The sequence below is a fragment of the Olea europaea genome, unplaced genomic scaffold, assembly GCF_002742605.1.
Source record: "Olea europaea var. sylvestris unplaced genomic scaffold, O_europaea_v1 scaffold858, whole genome shotgun sequence".
Taxonomy (NCBI): Eukaryota; Viridiplantae; Streptophyta; class Magnoliopsida; order Lamiales; family Oleaceae; genus Olea; species Olea europaea.
The window spans coordinates 256,323-284,162 of record NW_019267031.1 but is presented as its reverse complement, the minus strand read 5'-3'; the positions used below and the strand labels follow the sequence as shown (position 1 = coordinate 284,162).

At 35.1% G+C, this 27,840-nt stretch overlaps 3 protein-coding genes and 1 pseudogene across 3 annotated transcripts; all 4 read right to left on the bottom strand.

Moving 5' to 3' along the window:
- Positions 1 to 1,706: 1,706 nt before the first annotated feature.
- On the bottom strand, positions 1,707 to 3,429 carry LOC111391938 (transcription factor MYB14-like). The gene is made up of 3 exons (XM_023017224.1): positions 3,233 to 3,429; positions 3,006 to 3,135; positions 1,707 to 2,438 (listed from the first exon to the last, which is right to left on the bottom strand). Exons 1-3 carry the CDS (start codon positions 3,363 to 3,365, stop codon positions 1,889 to 1,891), a joined length of 813 nt encoding a protein of 270 aa, XP_022872992.1. The 5' UTR covers positions 3,366 to 3,429; the 3' UTR covers positions 1,707 to 1,888.
- A 7,422-nt stretch (positions 3,430 to 10,851) lies between these two features.
- Positions 10,852 to 11,834, bottom strand: LOC111391934 (annotated as a pseudogene).
- Positions 11,835 to 19,733: 7,899 nt separating this feature from the next.
- Positions 19,734 to 20,482, bottom strand: LOC111391933 (uncharacterized mitochondrial protein AtMg00810-like). The gene is made up of 2 exons (XM_023017219.1): positions 20,468 to 20,482; positions 19,734 to 20,408 (listed from the first exon to the last, which is right to left on the bottom strand). Exons 1-2 carry the CDS (start codon positions 20,480 to 20,482, stop codon positions 19,734 to 19,736), a joined length of 690 nt encoding a protein of 229 aa, XP_022872987.1.
- Positions 20,483 to 21,979: 1,497 nt separating this feature from the next.
- LOC111391932 lies at positions 21,980 to 24,078 on the bottom strand. Its single transcript, XM_023017218.1, has 5 exons — positions 23,139 to 24,078; positions 22,761 to 23,074; positions 22,348 to 22,665; positions 22,169 to 22,260; positions 21,980 to 22,121 (listed from the first exon to the last, which is right to left on the bottom strand). The coding sequence occupies exons 1-5, from the start codon at positions 24,076 to 24,078 to the stop codon at positions 21,980 to 21,982; spliced, it is 1,806 nt and encodes a 601-aa protein (XP_022872986.1).
- Between the last annotated feature and the right edge of the window lie 3,762 nt (positions 24,079 to 27,840).

The following is a 27,840-nucleotide window of genomic DNA, read 5'->3' as shown; positions in this document are numbered from 1 at the left end:
CTGTTTATGTTTTCGAGGTATAATAATGTATGTAAAACGTGATAATTTAATTTAGGATGTCGACATCTTTATGCAGATGAAGTCGTGCTAAATTCGATGTATAATTGGTTGAAGCAATCATCCATTGCACTAACACTCACATGCGTATATATATATTAAATTTGATAGCTTCAAATCTCTATTAATTATCGTAAATCTACTTTTACTCTTTAAAAAGTTGCTTTATAATACAAAGAAAGCCATAATCTAAATCCATTTGGGCCACTAGAGATGTGGTGAAGAAATTTGATAATTAATTCATTAAAATTGTATTAATTTATTAAATGTCAAAGATTGTTTAATCCTTTTTAAATGTTCAAAGATTATTAAATAATTAGAAGTCCTTCCCTTGCATATGTATTAAAAGTTATGAAATCGCTGCACATTTTTGAAAGATTCGAAGCATCTGCTATACATTTCCCAAAATCATTTAGCCCTTTTTAAAATTGATCAAATTAAGTTTAAACGCTTGATTTTTTGAACAAAAAATTGTCCAAAGATCCCTCTATAGCCCATTTTCAAAAGGGATGTATTTATTATGATTTAAAGATTTGGGACTACGATGTACTTCTTTGAAAATTTTGAAAACTCCATTGAAGAATTTCTTTTTTTAATATGAATCTCAATGCACGAATCGCGAAAAGCAAGCATTCCGGTCCAATTATTGTTCCAAACATTTTTATTAATCTTAAAATTACAAGATTCTTTCCTTTTTCTTTTTTCAATTTTCTCATTTTAAAACTAGATAATACAAGATTGTAATAGTGTACTATTGGATACGAGTTCGTAGACAACTTAACATGTTACCTATGATGAAGCAATCCTATTTCTTTTATTATTACAATTAATGAAGTATTGACTCGTATAAATAATAATTTTTACAAGATCTAGGATAAAAATATTTTTATTCTTATTTGACCAACAAATTTTTAAGGGATTTGTTTTTCATTTTTCGTTGAAATGTGTGCCACTAATGATTCGTACCATAGATAACATATGATTTACTAAAAATATAAATTTAATATCCACCAAACAGAGGCATAGGGTGCAACTATTTGTTACCTACTAATGATTCGTACCATAGATAACATATGATTTACTAAAAATATAAATTTAATATCCACCAAACAGAGGCATAGGGTGCAACTATTTGTTACCTGCTACGTGCTCTAAGATTTACAATTCAAAGAATTATATTCACAGAGGTCTAGATAGTGAAATGTTATATCTTTACAACTCTGGGAGCTATGTAAAAAAAGTCATGAATCTGGTTGATTACATTGAGCAAAGCTCAAACCTTGAGGTGCTGGCTAAACTCATCACATAGTTTGAGTGAGCAAGACAATTTTGGTGAGTTCTATAAGAATCGATTGTTCCTTGAAACAAAGTGCTTTGCTCATGTTGCTATCTACCATCGAAACAACTAGGGATCCATGCTTGAATGTCGAAATCATTTTGTGACAATGGAACAATCAATGCGGCAAATCTATTTCGAACCTTTTTATTTCAATATACTATGTTGTAATCGTTCCAGAAAAGTTATTGATTTGTCATAACTCAACTATATATTTATCAAACACAACACATGAATGTCATATTCGCGATTTTAAATTCTTTCTTTAGAGCATGAAATTGTGAACCATATTATATAATTTGTACTAACATAGTAGCTAAATATATTTTGTGCAAAAAATTGCATCTTCTTTTCTTTCCTAGGAAGGGGGGAAAAACATGTACATCTGTGTTGGGCAAACAAATTCTCGTACAATTCTTTTGAACTCAAATGGAATATTGCCCCCAAAAGTTAGTTAAAAGGGTAAAAAAAAGAAAATTACAAAAACTACCACTGTCATTCAAATTCTGGCAATTCAATTAACTCCCCTGATCTTGTAAACAAATCGTACCAAAAATCCATGCCATCTTCCTTAATTGAATCGAAAGCGAACGAGGTTTCTATTACATTTAAAGGGATTTGAACACTGTTCGCAGCTGAAATATCACTTGTAACACTCGAATCCTCAGCTGAAAAAACTTCCGACCAGAAACTTTCATCCATTTCCGGCAGCTGGGTCAAGGCAGCGGCGGCGACGGTGGAGGACGACATTTCACTTGATGAATGCTGTGGCGAATTGGGTTCTGATTTTTTATCTGTGGTTTGATCAAAACTGGAATTATCGGCAGAAAAAACCTCTGACCAGAAACTTTCATCCATTTCCGGCAAATTGGAGACGGCGCTGGCGCCGGCAGTCACGGTGGTAGAGGACGACATTTTACTCGATGAATGCATTGGCGAATTGGGTTCTGATTTCTTATTCAATCTTTTCTTCAAATGGGTGTGCCAAACATTTTTTATTTCATTATCTGTTCGTCCCGGTAATCTTGCTGCAATTACAGACCATCTGCAAAGATAACATTAAAAAACAATATTGTGAGATTCAAGATTTTTCATTTCATGTCAATAAATCTGTAGTATCTCGAGACGCCACTAATGGCCCGTTCGTAATGATTATGAGAATTGATTTTTGACTGTTAGGAAAAAAAGTAGGGGACATTTGTGATTGAAAAAATAAAAAAATAACGATTGAAATAGTGAAATAACGATCTAAAAAATCAATTTTTTGAGTTAAAAGGCACTACCAAACCGGGCTAAACAATTTAACTAGGGTGGCACCAAATTGAAAATGGCACAATCCCGAGAACGCTATTTAGTTTTAGTGGTCTTAAGCACTAGTATGTATAATTAGTCAAAATATTGACCAATTGTAGAAAGTGGACCCAAATATGAGAACAATAATGTTTCTTTGTACACCTCATGGTTACATTTTCTCACTGTCAATGAATATTTTATTGTATGTGGACTGCCAGGGTAATGCTATGTGTATACCATTAGCATGGTCCGAGATATGAGAAATACGAGTGCTTAACACCATGAAAACCCATTTGGAAAAACATGATTAACAACAAACCTGTTTCCTAATTCTTCGTGTAACTGAATGATGGTGTGTTCTTCTTCCTTGGAGAAGCTTCCTCGTTTGATGTCCGGCCTCAAGTAATTCATCCACCGGAGCCGGCAACTCTTTCCACACCTCAATAGTCCTAAAATAATCATTAAAAAAAAAAATGAAAATTTGAAAATTAAATTGGAAAAAAAAATTAAATTTATTGTAATAATGGTGCAAATTAAAAGTATTACCAGCTAGTTTTGGAAGAGCCCTCCAATTTCCATGTCCATTTTGATTGATATAATTCATCAAAATTACATCTTCTTCTTTAGTCCATGGCCCTTTCTTCAGTCCCATTTTTTCACAGCATGGAGCTCGACCCATCTCTCTCTCTCTCTCTCTCTCTCTCTCTCTCTCTCTATGTATATATCTATATGTATCTCTATACGAGCTGTGAACTCATGAAAAATGATTCAAGGGTACCAGTGGCTATATATATTTGAATTCTGATATTAAATAATAGTGGACCACCTTGGCTTATTATAGTTCTTTTTAAAATTTGCCATGCCATGCACGCTCGAGGTTAAATTTCCTGGAAATGTGAAGCTTACGAGTGAAGTAATAATTGGACCAAATGGTCAAACAACACGTGAGATATATATATTATTTTTTTATTTTTTGATGTCGATGCCAAGAATATTTTTTATATATGCTTTCATATGCATATACTTACAAACATGGGGCGGTTAGGAGGGTGATTTGGTGGGTGGGGTAAGGGTGGGGTGCTTTTCTGTACTAACAAAAATATTGTCCTCAAAAGCCACTCTATAGTGGAATTATACTTGTCTGCAGAAAATGGAGAATTAAAGGATAGACAATATATTGAAAATGTGCATGCCAGCCATTACCATTTGACTTTCAAAATAATTTTTTTCATATGTATTATAAATCATTTTACAAATTTTGGCCAAAAGAAAAATAATAATTGGAGCACTTTCCGATGTGGTGTTTTCTTTTTTGAGATTAGAAACGGAAAATGATCGAGTAGTCTAAACTTGTGGCATGTATCGTTTGAATTCGAGCCATTTTTATATTATAAAATCAAGATAACCGATTTCAATCCTAAAATTGACATTGCAGTATGCAAAAACAAGTGGATAAAACTCATTGCACTCGATCCCCAAGAATGACATCGTTAAGGTAAAAGGTTAGTGAAAAGTTCCTTTCAGATTCTACTCTCTAGCTGTCTAGCATACACAAATTATGTGCACATACATAGATTTTGATGTTCGGATGATTTCTTGACCAACCCAACTAGTTAAATCTCAATATGCTGAATAGCTGGACACTGGATCAAGAAGGAGACGAGTCAACCTTGTATTCTGAAACTCCTTTATTCTTCGCTTGATATTAATTATGTAAAGAATGATAATTCAGAGCGGTCAAAGTGTGCGTAAATTGGACTATTTGAAATTTAGCCTTACTCGTGCAACAACGGTCAAAGAAAGAGGGCTAATTTTATGAATTAATTATCTCACCCCAACTATAAAGTTACAATTCTTTAATACATAAAACAAAGATTTTACGTTTTTATATGAAATGTTGAGATGTATTCTTTGAATATGAATATTAAATGGAAACAATTTGCTTAATTTTGCAATGTTTTAAAAATCGACCTGAAAAAAGAAAGGATCAAGGATCAAGAGGTCAAATCGGAATCGAACCGGTAATTTTTAAAATTTTTAAAAATATAGATTTACAAAAATAAAAAAATATGTTTACGTTTAAAAATTTTAAAAAATACATTTACATAGGTTGAATTGGCTAAATCGGGAACATGTAACAAGTTTTTCAAAAACCAACCAATTTAACGGGTTTTGGGGTGGGTTTTTACTTTGAGGTTTTATAAGCTTAACCAAACCAATTTTGGTCCAAATTACCTATTTTTCCGATTGAACCAACTGGCCAGACCGATTTTTAAAGCATTGTAATTTAGAGTAAGCCAATTCAAGTGGTAATCAATTAAGTAGAAGTATTGGACTACAAACTTTTGTCTTAATCTATTAAATCAATTCCCTAATTATGGTACTAATTATATCCATCCAAGTTGTACAGTATTGGTAGGAAGGGCGAGACGAAAAAGAAAATATCCTTAAAGACCTTATTCTTTTGATGTCGATCACGAGTAGTGGTATCTCAAACGAATGTCGAATTTATTCTTTATTGTGGGTCCTTCTTCCCCTAATCCTTTTCATTCTACCAACAATTGGACAGAAACAGTCAATTGTGGCACAATTAGTTAAAATTAATTCAGAAAGATACAAAATTAAACTAAAATATTATTTACTCCACTATTCAATTTTGTTCAATATTGTGCGTTTAGCTTTTGCCACACTTTTACATAATCCCGGATATAATGGTAGATACAAATAAAGTTCAACTTATTAATTATGCGTAAAGTAGGGCAAGCAGAAGAACTAGAACTAATAGAACCGGATCGATCAATTGGACCGGTTCAATTCAATATAAATTTCAAATGGTTTAGGATCCTAAAATCAAGAGCCGGATCTAACCCATCCAATTATTATTTTTGCTAATTTACACAATATAATGTATGAAAATTGAACTTGTCATTCGTCTTGGATTAAGTTTAAAATTGTTTTGATTTTGGACATGAGTATTTACTTTTGGTGAAAGAACTCTGTTCTATAATTTATATTAATAATTTGAAAATTTTAATTTCATTATAAAAAAACCACTTACCATCAATTTAGTTCGATTCTCTTAGAAATAAAACCAAACTACCGTCACCCCTAGTTTTAAAAAGTAAGTTATTGTAAGGAAATTTGACAAGAGACAAATAAGGACAATTTATCAATTTATTTCGTCATATAATAAATCCGTCTAGATGAAAATAGAGTCTCTAATTTATTGTTCAACATAATTATGATGCATTTTGAATGTTGATTTCCGACCTATTGTGCTAGTCGCAACCTTGAAAAAAGAAAAAAATAAAAAAAAAGGCCAATTTGATTCGTGGTCATTTATTGTAGTTACACACAATCAATCATTGATGGCCAAAAACCTATGAACGTCTTTGAACATCTCCCTCCAACTACAAAGTCAATTGTAATTGATATTGGCATGCAGCTCGAATTCTTTAATAAATTAATTGTACTTGATAAAATATAAAAATGTTAGGTCGTGCCAAGATGTCATTTTCTGAATGGGAACAACGATATCTATATAGAGTTTTATTTTTTGTGGCAACGTGATATAATTATACACTATATCCGGTATCCACCATTAATAAAAGAAAAAAAAAACTGCTTACTTTGTAGTAATATAATTTAAGTGGTAATTAATTAAGTAGAAATAGTGCTTAAAACTCCGAAAAGCACAGCAAATATTAGGATAAAATAAACGAAGAAGGGGAGGGTGGAGAAATCCAGCTTTGCTTGAGGCTGCTGTATCAAGGGTTCGAATCCTGAAATATGGATTTGGCTCTTGAGTAAGTGTAAGTGTACAAGCAGCCTTCCATCCTGTACCCTTGGAGGCATAACCTGAAATTTACCTCCCTCACGATATTCCAAAGCAGGGGTGGTCGAGGACCCTTAAAGTTAGGGTTTAACCTTTAAGAATTTCAACTTCTTAGTTTATTAATTAATTCCCTATTTACGATATTAGTCGTCGGCTCTAATTGAAAATTCAATGCACAATTAGCATTTTACAACTCATATTGCTGTACTCTCGTAGTGTCCCAGCAAGAATGGTCCTTGTCAAATTTCTTGATTCAAGGTTTTTCAATATTTTTCTTTTGTTATTTTTGGCTTTTTCTGCAAATATCTTTTTTAATCTTCAAACTTTGCGGCACAACTTTAATATGTACAGCTGTTTATTGGTTCTATTATTTTATTTATTTTAGTACGATACATCTTCGGACCATACGTTGTAGTATCAGAACAAGTTAAAGAAACGTCACTTCTCTTGAATAAAAACGATTTGAAAAATCTTTGAATGAAACTTAAAAGGTTAACCCCAACCTTCAACGCTCCTACCGTTTCGCCCCTAAAATTTTCTGAGGAAGGTAAATCGTAGGATGTGTCCAAACAGGATAGGGAACAAGAGCTGTCTGTATACTGCGCTTACAAAAAGTCCAATTTCATGTTTCAGAAATCGAACCCCACACTGCGACTGCCAACAAGGCATGAGATAACCTCACTCATGTCCTTTGCATCACTGGACTATACCCTGAGGGGCAATCTTTGAATGAAACTTGATAGAACGTGTAGTTGAATAGTTGATGAAAATTGTTAGTACCATAAAATTGTTAAAATTAAATCTTCAATCATTGATACGAATTATAGTAGTAATAGTAGACAAGATCTTCCCCTCCTTGCTCCTCACAAAAGTATTAGCTATCAATGGGACAAGCTAATGAAAACACATATAGAGAGGAGAGGGGACCTAACCTTTATATATAGGAAATAATTGAGCCGTCCCATTACAATTAGAATTCTAATTAGGGTTTATTTTCGACCCACATACTTTAAATTACCACATCAAATTAATTACAACCCGTAAGGTGTAAAAAGCCCAATTGATCACTTAATAAATTTGGTCCAAACACAAATATCATTATGAGCCATATATCTAACCCGTAAAATTTTGCAATCGAATGTGAAGCCCACATATGGAATTATTAATTATTCCAACAAAAATATGTGATTAGAAGTTCGATCAGTTTAGAAACAAGAATTAAATTTTAAGATACGAAAAGAATACTCAAATTATCTAAGATACGAGTAAAGCTAAAAAGATGTGGCAAATTGTGGAAGTTTGATTCATTAATCCAAGCCGGCTTCGTTAAGAATTCACAGTTAACTTGTAAGTGATTAAGCACTTAAATTTTAACACTTATTTAATGCGCCCACCTCATTTTTCATACCCTTAAAACTCTGAAAGTTCGTCAATTTTATTTTTCATGAACTCTCGAATTAAAATAAATCTAATTATGTTGAATTTATAATAAATCTAGTAATGAGTCAAATAGAATGACAAACAGTGGTGGATCCAGGATTTTGAATCAACACGGGTGGCTGTTGACCTATGATAGTCGACCGTCGGCCACAATAAAATATTAAAAACCCATTTGATGTCTTTTTTTTTCTTTCAAAAAATGCATTTTGGATTAGTGATTTGATTGAAAAGATGTGGTTAAAAAAAAAATTTTTTTTTTGAATTTGCGTGTAATATTATTTTATTGAAAATAAGAGAAAGAGAAATTTATTTTGAAATAAATGTGAATCAAACAAAGCCTAAAATTTAAATATAACAATTATTTTGTTCAAATTCATGAGATAACCTCACTCATGTCCTTTGCATCACTGGACTATACCCTGAGGGGCAATCTTTGAATGAAACTTGATAGAACGTGTAGTTGAATAGTTGATGAAAATTGTTAGTACCATAAAATTGTTAAAATTAAATCTTCAATCATTGATACGAATTATAGTAGTAATAGTAGACAAGATCTTCCCCTCCTTGCTCCTCACAAAAGTATTAGCTATCAATGGGACAAGCTAATGAAAACACATATAGAGAGGAGAGGGGACCTAACCTTTATATATAGGAAATAATTGAGCCGTCCCATTACAACTAGAATTCTAATTAGGGTTTATTTTCGACCCACATACTTTAAATTACCACATCAAATTAATTACAACCCGTAAGGTGTAAAAAGCCCAATTGATCACTTAATAAATTTGGTCCAAACACAAATATCATTATGAGCCATATATCTAACCCGTAAAATTTTGCAATCGAATGTGAAGCCCACATATGGAATTATTAATTATTCCAACAAAAATATGTGATTAGAAGTTCGATCAGTTTAGAAACAAGAATTAAATTTTAAGATACGAAAAGAATACTCAAATTATCTAAGATACGAGTAAAGCTAAAAAGATGTGGCAAATTGTGGAAGTTTGATTCATTAATCCAAGCCGGCTTCGTTAAGAATTCACAGTTAACTTGTAAGTGATTAAGCACTTAAATTTTAACACTTATTTAATGCGCCCACCTCATTTTTCATACCCTTAAAACTCTGAAAGTTCGTCAATTTTATTTTTCATGAACTCTCGAATTAAAATAAATCTAATTATGTTGAATTTATAATAAATCTAGTAATGAGTCAAATAGAATGACAAACAGTGGTGGATCCAGGATTTTGAATCAACATGGGTGGCTGTTGACCTATGATAGTCGACCGTCGGCCACAATAAAATATTAAAAACCCATTTGATGTCTTTTTTTTTTCTTTCAAAAAATGCATTTTGGATTAGTGATTTGATTGAAAAGATGTGGTTAAAAAAAAAATTTTTTTTTTTGAATTTGCGTGTAATATTATTTTATTGAAAATAAGAGAAAGAGAAATTTATTTTGAAATAAATGTGAATCAAACAAAGCCTAAAATTTAAATATAACAATTATTTTGTTCAAATTAAAAATATATAATTCTGTTATAAGAATAAACCATACTCGCCAAATGACATTGTTGTCAAGTTTTGTATAATTCAAATGAAGAGCACGAGTTTGAATATTTACAATTGCATTTAAACCACTCAAACCTAACACGTATTATTTTGTTAAATTTAGTGTCAAATTTCAATAAGTGCCATAATGGTCAAGCTTTCAATAATCCTAACAAGAACCCACACGTTTGAATCCTCTCTAGTGCCCACCCTATTGCATTAATTTTGATAAAAGCTTATAGAACTAAAAATATTGCACAATAAATTGATTGGTAAGAAATTTGATCCCTGAGACTTCCAACGTGTACATGGAAGCTCTAATCAACTTAGCTATAAGAGATATTTGAAATTAAAATGAACTATCAGTAATATAAGTTAAAAAGTTTATTTATTGTCAACAAAAAATTTTTGCTCCAATGGCTCCAACACGCGCCGCCGCAAGTGTTCGTCAAGTATTGGATCCGCCACCGATGACAAAACAATATTTGTAGAGCATATCTTGAACAAGAATGATGTGTTTGAAATTAAAACTCATTTCGCCATAAAGAAGAAAAAGTATTAATAAAAAATATTAGGTAAGATTCTCAGTGTCGATATTGCATCTAGTGGTCGGCCCTCTGGGTTAGAAGAGGATTACTCTTCACAATATTAAATATATTGGACATAGCTATCAACTTAAAAAGAATCACCAAAATTTGTCCACAATCAATTTATCTGTACACTTTATTCGACATGATGTTGTTAGCAATTGTCAATTTCTTTGTACTTGGAAATTCACCGACTCGAATTCGTACAATTTATCATACCAAACAAATTTTTCAAACAAATACAATTCCGAACCTTATTATATTGCTGGAGAGAAGATGAAAATTGATTAGAATTTAGACATCTTTTAGGTAATTCGAACTCTGAAGAGCCTAAACCCAATGCAACATCATCCAATTCTTTATTAATTACTCTTGATGATCCAAATTATTCGTTTAATTTATAACATAAATTGTAAAGTACAAACCTAATTGAATGTACGATTTGGTGGAATATAAGTTCTACCCACTTGAGAAAATGATCGAGTAAGTATTATCCAGACCAACTTGAAAAATGATCATATCGAACACGTTTTTACAAGAAAAATTTAAAAATCATTTAACTTTATCTCTAATCATGCTTTTATTTCAAGTGTTACTAGAGAATGATGTATCACTCCATTTTGAACAGTGATTAAAGCAGTAGGGCTGTAGCATTAGTAATCATACAAGTAAGATAATTTAATTTATCTAAGCAGCCTTAGATTAGGAAAACTTTCAACAATAAATTAAAGAAAATTCAAAAGAGGCAAAATTTCTTGAAAAAGTCACCATGTACTACGACATTATAAAGAAAAACGACATCCCGACCCATTAAGAAAACGATCGGTATGTCACCCTTTAGACTGAAGCTCTGAGAGAAAGGGAGAAAACACGTTATTCATCCTCTCATACCCATTTTGCAATACGATCTCACTAGACGCATTAAAAGACTTCTGTATATCTGTAGCATATGCAACGTTAGCAATCCTCTCAATGCATCTTCAGTTGTGTTGTGCTCCAATATCATATCCGTCCATCGACTTCCAAGATGTAAATTAAATTTCTCTTGGGGAAGTGTTTTTTTTTTATCCGGTGAAGCTCCAAAGGCTTGACAACCTTGTGTAAAGCCCTTCCCACCATAAACATTTCCGGCTTCCTCAATCAGTCGTCCGGGAAATACCAGATCTTTTCCATATCTTAGATACACAGAACTGGATATTTTACCCGTCTATTTCAATGTTGGCCAAAATATAAGTTGCTTGAATTTTAAATATCTCAAGTATCTCAAGCAACCATATTTAGCCCCTTTTAGCCCATATTTCTTAAAACTCATTTTCAACCACAAATTTCATTGGACCTACAACTTTTATCAAAATCTACTAAAATTTTATTTTTATCCAAACCAAATAGGGGCTTAGTAAGAGACCTTCACAAAATTTGCTACGATCACTGTGATTCTCTGTTGATTTAGCCCCTGTTTGTTTTCTATTCATTCTCCATTAAAATGAAAAATATGATCATTATCCATCATATTAAGTCACCAAATTTGAATTTTTATATTTTGTGTAGGACCCATAACAGCTATATTTTTCATTTTCATTCTTATAAAAATATGAAACAAACGTCCCCAAAATAGCTCGCATCTCTGTATATATTTTACCATCAGAGACACATGGTTCTAGTGCAAGCATAAGCCTAGCAACTAATATTTTCAATCCATTAGATATGCAAGCAATCTTTAGAAGCCTTAGCATCTTACTAACACTCTATACTGCTCTATAAAACTTCCTCATTCTGTAACTCACCGTTTATACATGAAAAGCTCTATGGTGGTGTAGGAGGAAGAAGTTGTGCAAAAGGTCCATATATGAAACAGATTTAAGCAATCAAATGGTTTTGAATTGATCATGACAAATTTACTATTGACCAGTTTCTTTCTATTCAGAAATTAGAGTTTTTGAACCAAGTAGTCTAGCAAGCACTGAATCCCTAATAAGCCAACCCAATCTACGTACAAATTTAAGGGGGCTATATCAAGAGTGATTACGATTCGTCAAAGTACCTATGACACATTAACCTGCACTTCTTTTAAATGATTACAAAATAAAACCATGTAGCGGATTCATTCATTTAAAAGTAAAATATGAAGTTAGAAAAGCCCAATGCTAAAAGTCCAAAATTGCATATAGATAGCAGTGAAGAGTTATGTTACATTTCCCTCCATAGTTGAGCAAATAGTAGAAGCTAATTGAATTCCTACACCTATTCCAACAGCATTAAAGAGTGTTGAGATGGCTCCGCCTTTTGCAAAAAGGTCTTTGCCAAATAAATAATGAGCCCTGCTTGACATTTAGGGCCACATGAGCTCTGGACGTGGCGTGCCCCTATAGGTAGGGGCTGTCATCTTTTATAGGCAATCTTGTTGCCCTTGCTGCAACAACTGCCATTCCCTGCCAAACAATGAGTTTTTTCTCCTCACATCTCAAATATTGTCACTTGAATAAAATATCAACTAAAAGCTTGAATCATCATATGCAAAATGCAATTAACCTTGGCAGAGTTCTTGAGACCAGCCATTTCTAGAAATAAGTGTCGACATAAAGGAGAAAGCACTTCCAAACCATTACCGTCATAGAGAATGTCCGCTACAAGTATGAAAGTTTATTTCTTTTAGATATATTGTAAAATGACAAAGAAAAGTACATAACTGAACAAAACAAAACAGTAGCTACCATGTTGGAAATGGAGGGAAGGAGATGAAACAAAGATAAAATCAAAAGAAAAAACTAGCAACAAGATGAAGAAAACTTGAAACTTGCTAAGAACAAATTTGAAGGCCCGAACAAAATATCGTTGTCTTCAAACGATATTTGCCCACTCTTCCAATTGTACGAGATGCTTAAGGGTTTTTTGGCAAACAGTTTGAAGGATTAATCAAGTCTTGTTGCAAGAATGCCAAAGCACAAAGTATTCCTATCAAAACTTGAAGAACACAAAGGAGGATGTTCGAATATGAAGAATCAAGGTTTGATCTTGATTGAGGAATGAATATTGATTTCAAGAGTTTTCAATGTATATTTCCTTCAATCATGGCTCTACTATTATAGACTTTGTCCATATGCACAAAATGGTGCCAAAAGTGCAAGAAACGCCACCAAAATCAAAGTAACGACGTTAAAAATGGCCTCTAACGATCAATATTTTTTCTCTATGTAATTGCATAAAGTACCTTCGAATGGGCCTCCAATTTTCTGCACATGCCCATGCGACCGCATGGGCATTTCTTTCATGCGGTTGCATGGGTATAAGTTTTGGTTTCCATTTCCTATTTCTTCATCTTTCCACATACTGCACTTTATTGTTTTGAACAACAATTCTCAACAATTCCCTACTTGTTCAAAATACAATAAAGTCTCATATTCAAAATTAAACAATAATCATGCATAAGGATTAGATATATTTTGATTTGAATCTAACCATAGTGCAACTCAAACAACGTAAAGTCAGAATCAAAAGTTAGCACGAAACTTTGAAACACTTATTCCATGTGATAATACTGGTAAGAACACATATACAAGTATCACATATTCTCAAGTTCCTCAAAACTAGTTTAGTGCTTTATAGCCTTGCACTCATCCTTTTTAAACAAATCTTTAAGAGAGAAACTTCAACTCTCTATTGAGACAGTACTACGTCGAAGTTCATTTATGTGAAGTTCTTCCAATTTCTTTGTTATTTTTAAAGATACTTGTATTTTAACAATAAACTTTATTAAGAGCTTTAATCTCAACCCTCATTTCAGTAACAATTAGCATTATTTAATTAGGATAGTGTTATCGCGGATTTGTATAATGCTGAGACTATCCACATATCGAATAATTTGTTGTTACCCTTTGAATTCGTAGATTACCTTTAGTGTAATGATAGGTAGGGTTGTTGTTGGACCTTTTCGAGTTAGGAGTTTTAACTTCATCCTACTTGAAGTAGACGCTACTAAATCTTTATTTAGAGGTATAGTCAAAGGATCTGCTAAATTCTCAATTGATCTTACACAATTTAGAGAAATTATTCCATCATTGATTAGTTTTCTTATGTAGTTACATCTAAGACTCATACGTCTAGATTTTTCGTTGCATACCTCATTGTATGTTTTTGTTAACGTGGCTTGACTATCGCACATGATAGGTATTGAGGAAATGTTCTTTAATACCAAAGGTATCTCATAGATCTTTAAGTTACTCAGCCTCTTTCCTAGTTTTCGATAGTGCTACAAATTTGGATTCCATTGTCGAGTGTGTTATAAATGTCCGTTTCTTTGATTTCCAAGAAACAGCACTGCCTCCCAGAGTGAACACATAACATGAAGTAGATTTACTTTTACTCGTGTTAGATATCCAACTAACATCGATAAATCCTTCCAATACAGTCGGGAATTTGGCATATTGTAGGCTTGAGTTTTTGGTTTTCTTTAAGAATCCAATAACTCTCCCAATGGCCTTCCAATGATCATTGTTCGGATTGCTAGTAGATCAACTAAGTTTACTTATTGTATATGCTATGTTTGGTCCTGTGCATTGAACTGTATGCATAAGACTACTAATAGCACTTATATATTCCAATTAAGCAATTGCCCTTCCATCATTCTTTAAAATCTTTGAACTTGGATCAATCGAGTACTATACTCCTTTACGTTTTGAACTTGTTTATTACAATCTCGATATAATGTAATTGACTTGGATGATAACCCACTAGTCTTTGTGACTCTAACATCCAAAATGGTATTTACTTGTCCAAGATCCTTTATCTTGAATGTGGAAGATAGAAACATCTTTGTTTCGTATATTCCACATATGTGATTACTCATAATCAACATGTCATCAACATAGGGATGTCAACGAGTCGAAGAGCCAAGCCGAGCCGGCTCGTGAGCCAAAATTTTAGGCTCGAGCTTGGCTCGAGTAAAATATTCGAACTTTTTTTTGGGCCCAATCAATACCTAGGGGGGGTAAATAGGTGTTTATGCGGAATTTTCTTTTTCAATCAATTAGTAATTGCAACACGTCACAAATATTAATTTGTCTAGATCAGCTCACATGCTTTACTATCCTATGTTTGAATACCGGTCTTAAATTAATTGCAGAAAGATAAATAACACAATTGTTTGATGACGAAGAAGCCCCAATGTGGGTAAAACTCCGGGCCCAAGCCAGTACGAATCCACTATAAACGAAAATGAAACTTACAATCAATCAGACTCAATCTACACTGGCTTTTCTGACATCCTGACCATAGTTTCCTCAAAGCCTTTCTGGAATGCGTGATTCTGCACCAACTCCCGGTACCTAGCCCTCCTGGATTGCATGCTATACCAATTCTCGGCTCTTGATTTTGTCTATCTCCTGTAGATTCAAGAGAACCGCCTGTTCTCTAATGATCGGGACTCCGATCTCCTTCCTCGATCTCCAAGAATCAACAAAGGCTCTAGAAGGTTGTGTTGTGGTGTTTGGTGAATGTTGATTTGATATTTTTAATGTAATTGCTCAAATCAAATATGGGGTTGAATAAGAGGATCAAAGTGTAGTGAGTTTTATTCAATTTCAATCCCTTTAGAGCACAACTGAAAATCGGCGCAATTTTTCTTATATGCAATGTATTTGGATCTTTTGGTCAGGTTAAAATGTCGAAAAAAGAAAAATAGGGTTTTATGGGTTACACTGTCGCTCAAGTGAAAAGCGAGCGACATTGTTTCCCTCGAGCGAAGTGGGGGCGAGAAACCAGCGACGACCTTTCTGTTTTTGTTGCTCGAGCGACCACTTGGTGAGCAGCTAGCGAAACTTCAACGACACATCTTGCCCTACTTCATAGCTTGAACCCTAGCACACTTTGTCAAAATTACAACTGAGTCCCTCATCTTTTACACATGTACACAATGACCCCTAACCTTTAACTATTGACAAATTGACCCCAAACTATTGAACATTTACAATTTTACCCTTTTGTTCACAGAATAGCCAACACAAAATCTAACAAACTCTCCCTTTGACATTCTGTAACAAAACCAAATTACAGTAGCATGAACTATAATGACAGTCCAATACATTGACTCAACTCACTGTTGCCTTGTCATCTTTCAACCTATTTCCTGAAATCACAACTCACATACCCAGTGTAAAAGCACGAGGAACAGTGATATAGTAAACATAAAAGATAAAGAGTCATGAATAGCCATAAAATTGTACCAATATGCTAGATTAAGAGACAATATCAATGTAAGTCATACCACCAAAAACATGCATCAATAGTCCAAAGCATCAACACATAATCTAGCCAAAAATATCAATAGTACATTATCAAAGTACTTTATCATTACAAATCCCAAAAATTAGCACCCACTCCCCCTTTTTGTCACAAATGGCAAGGAGAACCCCAAGCAACTAAGCAGGATCATCATCTCCTCCATCCACGTCCACAGAATCCTCAGCCTCAGACTTATAATCCCAGTGCTCGTGCATCCATCGAATATCGCGCTGAACAAGAGCAATAGCCCCTCGCAATGTAGCAAACTCCGCAGTATGACGCTCTAAAGCAGCTCGTAACTGAGTAATGTCAACCATCATGCGGGCCTGCTACTCAATGAGAATCGACATCTGACCCATAAGTACGATAGTGGGGTCAACAGGAATAGTAGTCAGAGTAGGCTGGGCAGGTGGTGGAATAGAAGTGGAAGAAGAAGGAATATCGGAAGTGGACGGAGGAATAGCCGAGAGATCAACAAGTAAATCACCCAAAGGATCAGAGGGCACTGTTGGGTCGATAGCTCAGCTGGCTTAGCAAGAGCAGATGCAGAAGCAGAGGAAGTGACGTGACCTACTTTGAGAGATGGTAGTGTGCCCTATGGGATGAAGTACTCGTCGTGAGACCGCATCGGAAAATGAAGCCCCAAGCGGTAGATCAAGCAAGCATAAAGAAGACCAATCCTATGACTGGAAGTGCGAAAGGTACACAGAATGTGCTGGCAAATGAAGGTAGGTAGGTCAATCGAATCCCCATGCAGCAAAGCAAAAAGAAATCTCGCCTTTTCCATAGATAGGGAAGAAGTGTGAGAGACAGGCCACAGATTTGTACACACAATGCGCAACAAAATCTGTCGATCAATGGGGAGCGAACTAATGCGGATCGCCTCAGGCCCACCTTCGAAAGGGCTATTAAACAGAGTGGACCGAACCAGAGAGTCGGCCAGAATAGAATCAGTCGAGAGATATGGGTAAACGGGGTGAATGACCCGGGGAACATGTATGGAACTGCAAATAACATCTGGAGAAATCCTAAGGGTTTGACCCCGAAGGAACACCCGGAAGGACGAACCACTAATGTCATGGATGTTCACATAGAACTCCTGAACAAGAAGACTAGGCGGGAGATTTAACCCAATCAACAAGGATTCCCAACCTCGAGAAGTAAAGATAGCTGCTACATCAAGGGATAGGTCGGATAGAGTGACGTCACGCTCTATTAGGACAGGATGACGGGAAAACTGGCTCCCAAATACCTCTTGAGCAGTAGAGGAAATGAACCTAGAACGACTAAACGAAGTCGATCCACTACCAGGCTGAGCTGTAGTCCTAGCCCTCTTAGGTGCCATCTACAATGCGAGATGTAGAAGATAAATCAATCCTCAAGGAAAACGAATTTATGGAGACATATGACTGCACAAGCCCTAAAGTTCAATCACACACAAGCCTAAGGACAATGACCAACACGTAAGTGACGTGAACTAGACGTGAACAAGATCAATATGAGATTTTGACACACATAAATAATTTCCAATTTCTATTGATAATTGATGATTCCCATTGCATACACACCCTCTAAACTTGGTACATGCACAATCTGTCAGGTTTAAGCACCGACTTGTTAGGTGATTGTTGTAAAGTTTGATGACTTAATCGGGGAAGTGTGTTTGTCACGTTATTGGAAATAAGATCAAAGAAATAATTAATTCACATATTGTGTACCTAAGACACCAATCATACACGAGGAATGGCACACAATGGGCAAGGGAAGTAAGGTTGTGGAGATGAGACATTTCATCAAACACCTTGCAAGCATTTGAAACACAAGGAAGATAACCTACAAATGCAATAACGTAATGGACACCCAACATACCGTAACAACACCATCGATCCAGCATTCAAGAACCACCCAATCTCAAAGTTTCCAAATGGCGAAGAAGAAAAAAAACAAGAACAAACAAACGAGTGGGTTTAGGAATGCACTTACCAATTGGGAACAAGGAAACACCAAGGAATGCACACAAGGATAAGGAATTGAGGCCCTACACGCACGAAATGAAGTGCAAATCGATCGAAAAGGCTCTTCGTGAAAGAAAATGCGAGAGAGAGATGTGAAAAAATGAAAAAAATGACCTGGAACGCTTTGCGAGAAAATTAAAAGTCTCGCTGTTGCTCGAGCGAGGCTCGAGCAAACATCGAGCGACAAGACTCTGATTTTGTCCCACGAGCGAGCTTCCAACGTCAAGCGAGCGAAGGGAAAATATCAAAAATAGCACTTAAACTTGAAAATGTGAAAAGTTAGGCCCAGGTTTAAAACTTTTGCAAAGTAACTGCACTTCAGAAATTTTCAAAAATAGCACCTTTTTCAGAAATTTGAATTTTGACCCCAAAATTTTTTAAAATACACGAACAATGCAGAGGCAGTTGGTCCAATCAAAGGCAATAGATCACAAATACGGCATGCACAGTGATTAGAAAATGTTTCCCCATACACCGGGACCAAGGACAGATGGAGTAAATTGTATATGTGACCCCTCGTGAAACGTTCCACTCATTCCAAGCAAGTAAGACTCAAAACCTTAAATTTGTGAGAAGAGACGGCCAAATCACTGACGTAGGAGTCAACACTTAGACGTTTGAAGGTCAAATCCAATGCCACTAGGACCTATACTTCGTTAAAATATGGTGTAAAACTGTTCTTTCTCCCCCTGTCATTAAGGACGTCTATTTATTTTAATCTTACGTTCAATCCCATAATATGAAGTGACATATACTAAGTACTCCATACAGACTCAAGATAAGTGATGGAAATTAGAAACTAATCATGTGTAGAATGCACATTTGATTTCAAATTACAACTCCGAGTAAACAACTACAATGCAAAAATGACACGTAATGATCAATCCCCCATTTTTATTTTATTTTTATTTTTTAATATTTATTTTATTATTATTATTATTATTATTATTATTATTATTATTATTATTATTATTATTATTTTTAAAACAAAGTGAAAGACAGATGCAAATTAACACAAATAGGCAATGTAATGAATGCAGAAAAGAATGCATGTATCTATGAAGACGATCAGGGAGGAACACAAATGCCAACAACCTTTCTAAGTGACTCGAATCTAAACCCATCTAGAGGTTTAGTGAACAGATCGGCAAGTTGATTTTCAGTAGAGATGTGTTCAAGAGATATCACATTAGACTCAACTAGCTTTCGAATAAAGTGATGATGAATGTCAATGTATTTGGTCCTAGAATGCTGAACATGATTTTTTGATATGTTGATAGCACTAGTATTATCACAGAAAACAGTTATAGTACCCTGATTTATCCCATAGTCACTCAGCATTTACTTCATCCAAAGCAGTTGAGTGCAACAACTACCAACTATAATGTATTTTGCCTCGGCTGTGGACAAGGAAACTGAGTTTTGTTTCTTACTCATCCATGAGACAAGATTAGAACCAACATAGAAACATCCACCCCAGGTACTTTTTCTATCATCGGCATTTCTGGCCCAATTGGCATCAGAATAACCGGCTAGTTCTAGGTTGGACTCTCTGTAATACAAGATCCCATGATCTACTGTCCTATTGACATATCTAATAATGCACCTCACTGTACCTAGATAGGACTCCTTAGGATCAGCTTGAAATCTAGCACATACTCCAACACTGAGCGCTATGTCAGGTCTACTGGCTGTAAGATATAGTAGACTGCCTATCATGCTCCTATACACAGTCTGATCAACACTCTTAACTGTAGGATCATGTCCTAACTTAACATTTGTGCTCATGGGTGTCCTTGTGTGTTTCTTACTGTCCAAGCCAAATCTCTTCACAAGGTCTTTGGCATATTTTGATTGAGAGATAAACAACCCACAATCAGTTTGCTTTACTTGAAAACCAAGGAAGTAACTTAGCTCTCTAACCATGCTCATTTCAGATTCTTGTTTCATGCATTCAGCAAATTCAAGAGCAAGGGAGTCAATGAGAGAGCCAAAGATGATGTCATTGACATAAATCTGAGCTACAGTGATAATTTATTCAATATGTCTAATGAATAAGGTTCTGTCAACATCACCTCATGAGAACCCATGCTCAATGTGGTAAGTGGTGAGTCTGTCATACCAAGCTCTAGGAGCTTGTTTCAGACCATACAGTGCTTTTATTGAGTTTGTAGACATAATGAGGAAACTTAGGGTCAATGAATCATTTCGGCTGTTCAACATACGCCTCTTCTTGAAGTATTCCATTTAAGAATTCACTATTAACATCCATTTGATATAACTTGAACCCTAAGGTACATGCAACCGCAAAAAGAATATGAATGGACTCAAGACGAGTAAATGGGGTAAAAGTCTCATCAAAATCTACCCCTTCCACTTGAGTGTACCCCTGGGCAACTAGTTTAGCCTTATTTCTAGTTATAGTACCTTGGTCATCGATTTTGTTCTTGAAGATCCACTTAGTACCTATCACATTATAGTCATCAGGCCTATGAACTAGATTCCAAACATTATTTCGAACGAATTGATTAAGCTCCTCATGCATGTCATTCATCTCTAAGGGCTTTCTCTGCTTTCTTAGGTTCAATCTGGGATATATAACTAGTATATGTTAGGTTATTTAGAACTCTCTTTTGTAACCTCATACCTTCATCTAAATCCCCAATGATGTTAACCTTAGGATGATTAGATTTGACCCTGGAAGATGGTTCTATAGGAAGCTTAGACTGATCCCAATTGGGTAGACCCTGTTCAGATATGTTTTTTGAGGAGCGTGGAGATTTTGGAATTGACTGCTCTTTATTTTCAGCAATGGGTTTTTGATCTTCACTTAGATCTTCTATCTCAACCCTATTTTTAGCACTCTCCCCCTCAGTAAAGGCATCATCAATAACAACATTTACAAATTCCAAGACATTCTGAGTATGCAAGTTATAAACTCTGTAGGCTCTATTGTTCGTAGAATATCCTAGAAAAATCCCACCATCACTTTTGGAATCAAACTAGCCTAGATTTTCTCTATCCCTCAGAATGTAACACTTACTGCCAAACACCCGAAAATATTTAACAGTAGGCTTCTTGCCTTTCTAGATCTTATAGGGAGTCTTGTTTGATTTCGGTCTCAAGTATACCCTATTTACTATGTGGCACGTGGTGTTAATAGTTTTACCCCAGAAATGCATTGCTAGATCCTTGCCGTGAAGTATGGCCCCAACCATTTCTTGAAGCACTCTATTCTTCCTCTCAACAACTCTATTTTGCTGTGGAGTGATTGGTGAAGAGAACTTATGCTTAATCCTCTCCTCCAAACAGAAGTTTTCTAGATTGAAGTTTTCAAATTCTTTCCCATGATCACTTCGAACCCTAGAAATAGGAAGATTTTGTTCAACTTTGAGTCTTTTACACAAGGATTTAACCAGATCACCCGTCTCAGATTTTTCTCTTAACAGTTCAATCCAAGTGTATCTAGAAAAGTCAACTACCACAACCAGAATATACCGTTTGCCTCCTAGGCTCTCTACCCTAGATGATCTCATTAAATCCATGTGGAGAAGCTCTAAGTATCTATTCGTCAAGATTTTCGAGGTTCACTTATGGTTCATCCTGAGTCGCTTTCCTTGTTGACACGGCTTGCACACAGCATTCTCACTTTGATCAATCTTAGGTAAACCATCGACAATCTTCTTTTTGACCAATTTAGACAGACTTCTGTAGTAAACATGACCAAGCCTTTGATGCCAAAGTTCAGACATATCAATTTTAGCACTACTGCATACATAGTTCGAGTTTGGAAGAATCCATAATAGTTATCAGATGTTCTAACACTTTTAAGAACAACACCACTAAAAGCGTCATAATTAGTGCATCTCTTTTGGACAAAACTCACTTAATATTCAGCATCACAGATTTGATTAATGCTCAATAAGTTAGTTGTAAGACCCTCTACATAAAGTACATTGGATATTGTAGGAAGTCCAACAATGGTGATGGAGCCTTTACCTCGGATGGGTGCAGTAGCTCCGTCCCCAAAAGTAACTACACCGCCATTGCAGTCATCAAAAGTAGAGAATAAGGCGTTGTTTCCACACATGTGTCTAGAACAAGCACTATCAAGATACCACATGCATGTATTTTGAGCCTTATATGCAACATGAGCAACAAAACATTTTAGATTCTTAGTATACTCACCCACATCAGATTTCTTTACCCTAACTTTTCTCGAGTTTGAGGTGATCCTAGTCAACCTCGTTACCATCTCAGTTAAGTGGCTAACCTGATTTGAAAGAAAGTTTACTTGAATAGGGATATCCTGACTTCGATTCCTATTTGCTAGCTTTTGACACCTAGGTCTCATGTGGCCTAAGGCACCACAGTGATGCAAGTGGGTATGAACCTAGGTTCAGATGCACGTGAGTGTTGATCATGAAAATTAGGTGTAGACATCTTATGAGCTCTAGTGGCCTTCAGTCCAGTGAAATTTTTGTCTTTGGATTCTGGATTTGTTGAAACATTAGATCTGTTGGAAGCAGGGACAAATGTGGTCTTGGATAAACTGGACACATTGCTATCACTCTTCACAAATCCCAGACCTTGCCTATTTCCAGCTGGTTTGTTCATGCCTAACAGATCGTCTAGTTTCTTAGTTCCACTCACAAATGACTGTAGTTGAGTGCTGGATTTCTCTAATTCAAAAGTCATATGTCTTGACTCTGTCCTCTAATTTCTCATTGACACACTTCAACTCACTGAGATTCTTAGATGAGACTTGTAGATCATAGGTGATTTTCTCCTTCTCTCTCTCAAGCTCGTCTACCTTCTTAAATAAAGTTTTATTTACCTTTTTGATCTTGAGACTTTCCTTAAACAAAAGTTGATAAGCCTCATGTATATCCGTCTCATCCTCTGAATCATCACCGAACTTGTTACTCTCCACTTCCTCTTCAACCTTTTCACTCTCCTTGTCTGACTCACTTTTGACAGTAGATACAAAAGTCATATAGCCCTTTTTTTCCTCACTGCTTAAGGAATCACTTTGTTCACTGAAATTAGAATCATCATTAGTCAAAGACAGAGCTAATGCCTTGTTACTCCCCTTCTTTAGATTTTTCTTAAAACTAGGACATTCATTTCTATAGTGCCTAAATCCCTGACACTCATAACACCTAACCACTTGAGATTTCTTACCAGGGTTCCTAGCAGTTGATTTATCATCCTTTTCTCTTTGCAATTTACTAGGGGCTCCCCTCCTTTCCTCTTGAGGCCATTTTTTGCCCTTTAAGACTTCCTGAAATTTTTTCACAAAGTAGGCAATCTCTTCATCTCTAAGAGTTTCCACGTCAGATGACTCAGACTCTCCTTCCTTAACAGTGTTCAAGGCTATGGACTTGTTTTTCCTTAGTTGTGAAATGGTGAGTTCATAGGTTTGAAGGGATCCTTCGAGTTCTTCTATCTTAATTGTATCCAGATTCTTGCTTTCTTCAATAGCTGTAACTTCAGGTCTAAATCTCTCAGATAAGGATCTAAGAACTTTCCTCACAATTTTGGACTCGGGAATCCTCTCACCTAGGTTGAAGCTAAAGTTAACAATGTCATTCAATTTGGCATAGAACTCATCAAAAGATTCATCGTCTTTCATCTCGATTTCTTCAAACCTTGAGGCTAGCATTTGCAACTTAGAATTTTTCATAGTTTTAGTTCCTTCATGCGTTGTCTCAAGAATGTCTCATACTTCTTTAGCAGTGTCGCACATTGACACTCTTCTAAACTCTTCAGGAGATACATACATGAATAATGCATGGAGACCTTTACTATTCCAATTGCATTCAGCCAATTCATCCTTTGTCCAAAGGGAAATGTCAGTTGGGGTTACAACACCTGACACAGTTGTGGAAGGAGGTTTCCGACCATTTTGTACACTCACCCAGACACGTTCATCTAGGGACTTAAGAAACGCAAGCATTCTAACCTTCCAATAGGCATAGTTGCTTCCGTCAAAATACGAAGGCACAGACAGTGATTGACTTATCTAGACAACTATAGGTTAGAACTCAAGATTTGGCACTGATACCACTTGAAATATTGTAGTTCGACCCAATCAACACCTAGAGGGGGGTGAATAGGTGTTTATGAGAAATTTTCTTTTTCAATCAATTAATAATTGCAACACATCACAAATATTAATTTGTCCAGATCAGTTCACATATTTTACTATCCTATATTTGAATACCGATCTTAAATTAATTGCAGAAAGATAAATAACATAATTTTTTGATGACGGAGAAACCCTAATGTGGGTAAAACTCCGGGCCCAAGCCAGTAGGAATCTACTATAAACGAAAATGAAACTTACAATCAGCTAGACTCAACTTACACTGATTTTTCTGACATCCTGACCATAGTTTCCTCAAAGCCTTCCTGGAATACGTGATTCTGCACCAATTCCCGACACCTAGCCCTCCTAGATTGCGTGCTACACCAATTCTAGGCTCTTGATTTTGTCTATCTCTCGTGGATTCAAGAGAACCGCCAATTCTCTAATGATCGGGACTCCGATCTCCTTCCTCGATCTCCAAGAATCAAAAAAGGCTCTAGAAGGTTGTGTTGTGGTGTTTGGTGAATGTTGATTTGATATTTTTTATTTAATTGCTCAAATCAAATATGGGGTTGAATAAGAGGATCAAAGTGTAGAGAGTTTTCTTCAATTTAAATCCCTTAAGAGCACAACTGAATTTCGGCGCAATTTTTCTTATATGCAGTGTATTTGTATCTTTTGGTCGGGTTAAAATGTCGAAAAAAGAAAAATAGAGTTTTATGGGTAACCCTATCACTCGAACAAAAAGCTAACGACTTTTCTATTTTTGTTGCTCGAACGACCACTTGGCAAGAAACTAGCAAAACTTCAATGACACATCTTGACCTCCTTCATGGCTCGAACCCTAGCACACTTTGTCAAAATTGCAACTGAGTCCCTCATCCTTTACACATGTACACAATAACCCATAACCTTTAACTATTGACAAATTGATCCCAAACTTTTGAACATCCACAATTTTACCCTTTTGTTCACAGAATAGCCAACACGAAATCTAACACCTTCTACTAAGTAAAAGGAGATAAGTTGAGAATCAATTTCATTCGGTCCTAAAAACTTCTCAACTCGAGTTCTCTTGCTTCTTCGTAGCTCACTAGTCTTACCAACATCTTTCGAAGATGTCTTGTCTTGTGTTCTACTTGAGCTAGGGATATCTTTAGGATTTTCCCTCAATTCATTATTCGAAGATAACGAATTCTCGAAGGACTTAATATCATTGGATTCAATAATCACATCGGTCTCCAAATTCAACAGCCTATAAGATTTGCTATTGCTAGCATATCCAACAAGAGCATATTTTATGTCTCTAGGACTTAATTTAGTCCTATTAGGATTCGTGTTTTTGCAGTAAGCAAGACACCATCATACTTTAAAGTATTTAATGTTCGATTTTCTTCCTTTCCACAATTCATAAGGAGAAACATTTGCATGTTTTGAAGGATTCCTATTAAGTATCTTACATGCACTCAACAAGGCTTCATCCTACAAGTTAAATGGGAACTTAACATAGATAAGCATGGCATTGATCATTTCAACTAAGGTTCTATTTTTCTTTTCAGCTAAATCATTTTGTTCGGGTGTCTAAAGTGCAAAATATTGGTGAATTATGTCATGTTGTTCACAAAACAAGTTAAAGTCACTAGAAAAATACTCACAACCTCTATCACTTCTTAATATCTTTGTTTTCTTTCCTATATGATTTTTAACTTCATTCTTATATACCTTAACAAAATCCTTATGTTTATGCTTCATCAAGTAAACATATGTATAGCTTGAGTGATCATCGATAAATGTAATGAAGTACCTATTTCTACCTCTAGTCAACATACCATTTAATTCACAGATATGAAATCAAGTCACATTTCATCATATGTTTAATTTACACTTTGATAAGGCTTTTTAACCATTTTCGATTCTACGCGTGTTTGAAATTTAGGTACATTATTTTTATCATATGAAATCAAGTCACATATCCTCATACGTTTCATAGTGCTTTTACCTATATGACATAATCTAGCACGCCATAAAAAAATAAATCAATAATATATGCAAAATTAGTTCTATTATCATTAAACTTGTTAATAGTATACAATTTGGTCATTCCTTCACTAGCATAGCATTTTCCAACAAGTTTTTCGCTAAGAGATAATACAAGTTTACCAGATTCAAAGACAATTTTAATGCCCGATTTTCCTAAGAGATTTCCATTTACCAAGTTCCAAATTCATATAAGGAATGCGTAGTACATTTGTTTAAGTAACGATTTTTTTGGAAGTGAAGATGATGTCCACATTTCCCTTTCCAATCACTTTAGATCGAACCTTGTTACCCATCTAAATCTCTTGGTCTTCATTCACTTCATGGTATGTTTTGAACAAAGATTTGACATGTGATATATGTATAGTAGCACAAGTATCATATCACAAACTGGGAATCTTTCCTTTGATTTTGTTTATTTCACTTACGGTAATCACAATTTTATCTTCTAGGAAGGAATTCACCTTACCTTTGAAGTTGTTTTGTTTTCAGTATCTACACTCCTTTGCATAGTGTCCAGGTTTTCCACCCTTAAAACATTCTCCTTTGGCCTTCTTCTTAGTCCATTTGCTGAAAAATAGTGATCTCGTCCCTTAGCGTTGTAATCCTTTTCGATGAAAAATATTTGCTAAGAAATTTTTTACTGAATTGGTTTCATGTTGTGATACTCTGTGGTAGATAAGTGTCTAATCATTCCCTTGCTAAGTCCCTCAATGTGTATGAGAATAGCCTTAGTCTGATTGCTTCCCTTGAAAATCCCGGATACTCAATTGTTGCACATATGTCCAAAAATCTTGATATATGAGCGTTGGAATTATTCTAAAGAATTGTAGCACATTTTGGAACATGTTGATAATATCTGTTCTTAGGAGGAAGTTTGCTTGACCAAACATCGGATAAACAATATAGGATTGGCTTTTCACAATCGGTGGAAACATATACTCTCCCATGAGCTTTGCATTTTCATTCGCTGAAACTATATTCGGTTGTGCTACTACTAGATTAGCCCTGATGGCTATTTGATTTGGATTTTCATTTGCCATGTATTCACCTTTCTATTTTTGGTATGTTTTCAACTGTTGTCTTTTTCGAAAGTTGAATATCCGTTCAATCTCCGAGTCAAATTGAGCATGGTCCCTAGTCTTGGACTTCGCATATAAGTCCTTGAAAAGAAAACAATAAATACTGTAAATTTTTTCTAATATAATAAACTAAACTAAAAAAGAAAAAATAAAATTCAAATTCAAATTAAGGTTAAAATTACCTAAAACTTATAAAAAACAATAGTCTTTGCCAACAAGATAAAAAATTTGGTCGTTT

Excerpts from the sequence above, each read along its gene's own strand:
- LOC111391938 (XM_023017224.1), bottom strand. The coding sequence starts at position 3,365 with ATGGGTCGAGCTCCATGCTGTGAAAAAATGGGACTGAAGAAAGGGCCA. Across the intron at positions 3,136-3,232 it reads GGCTCTTCCAAAACTAGCTG|GACTATTGAGGTGTGGAAAG; the intron begins GTAATACTTTTA and ends TGATTATTTTAG. Across the intron at positions 2,439-3,005 it reads CACGAAGAATTAGGAAACAG|ATGGTCTGTAATTGCAGCAA; the intron begins GTTTGTTGTTAA and ends TTATCTTTGCAG.
- LOC111391932 (XM_023017218.1), bottom strand. The coding sequence starts at position 24,078 with ATGAAAAATTCTAAGTTGCAAATGCTAGCCTCAAGGTTTGAAGAAATC. Across the intron at positions 22,666-22,760 it reads TACCCACTTGCATCACTGTG|GTTAGCCACTTAACTGAGAT; the intron begins GTGCCTTAGGCC and ends CTTTCAAATCAG. Across the intron at positions 22,122-22,168 it reads TTCTTCCAAACTCGAACTAT|GCTTGGTCATGTTTACTACA; the intron begins GTATGCAGTAGT and ends TTGGCATCAAAG.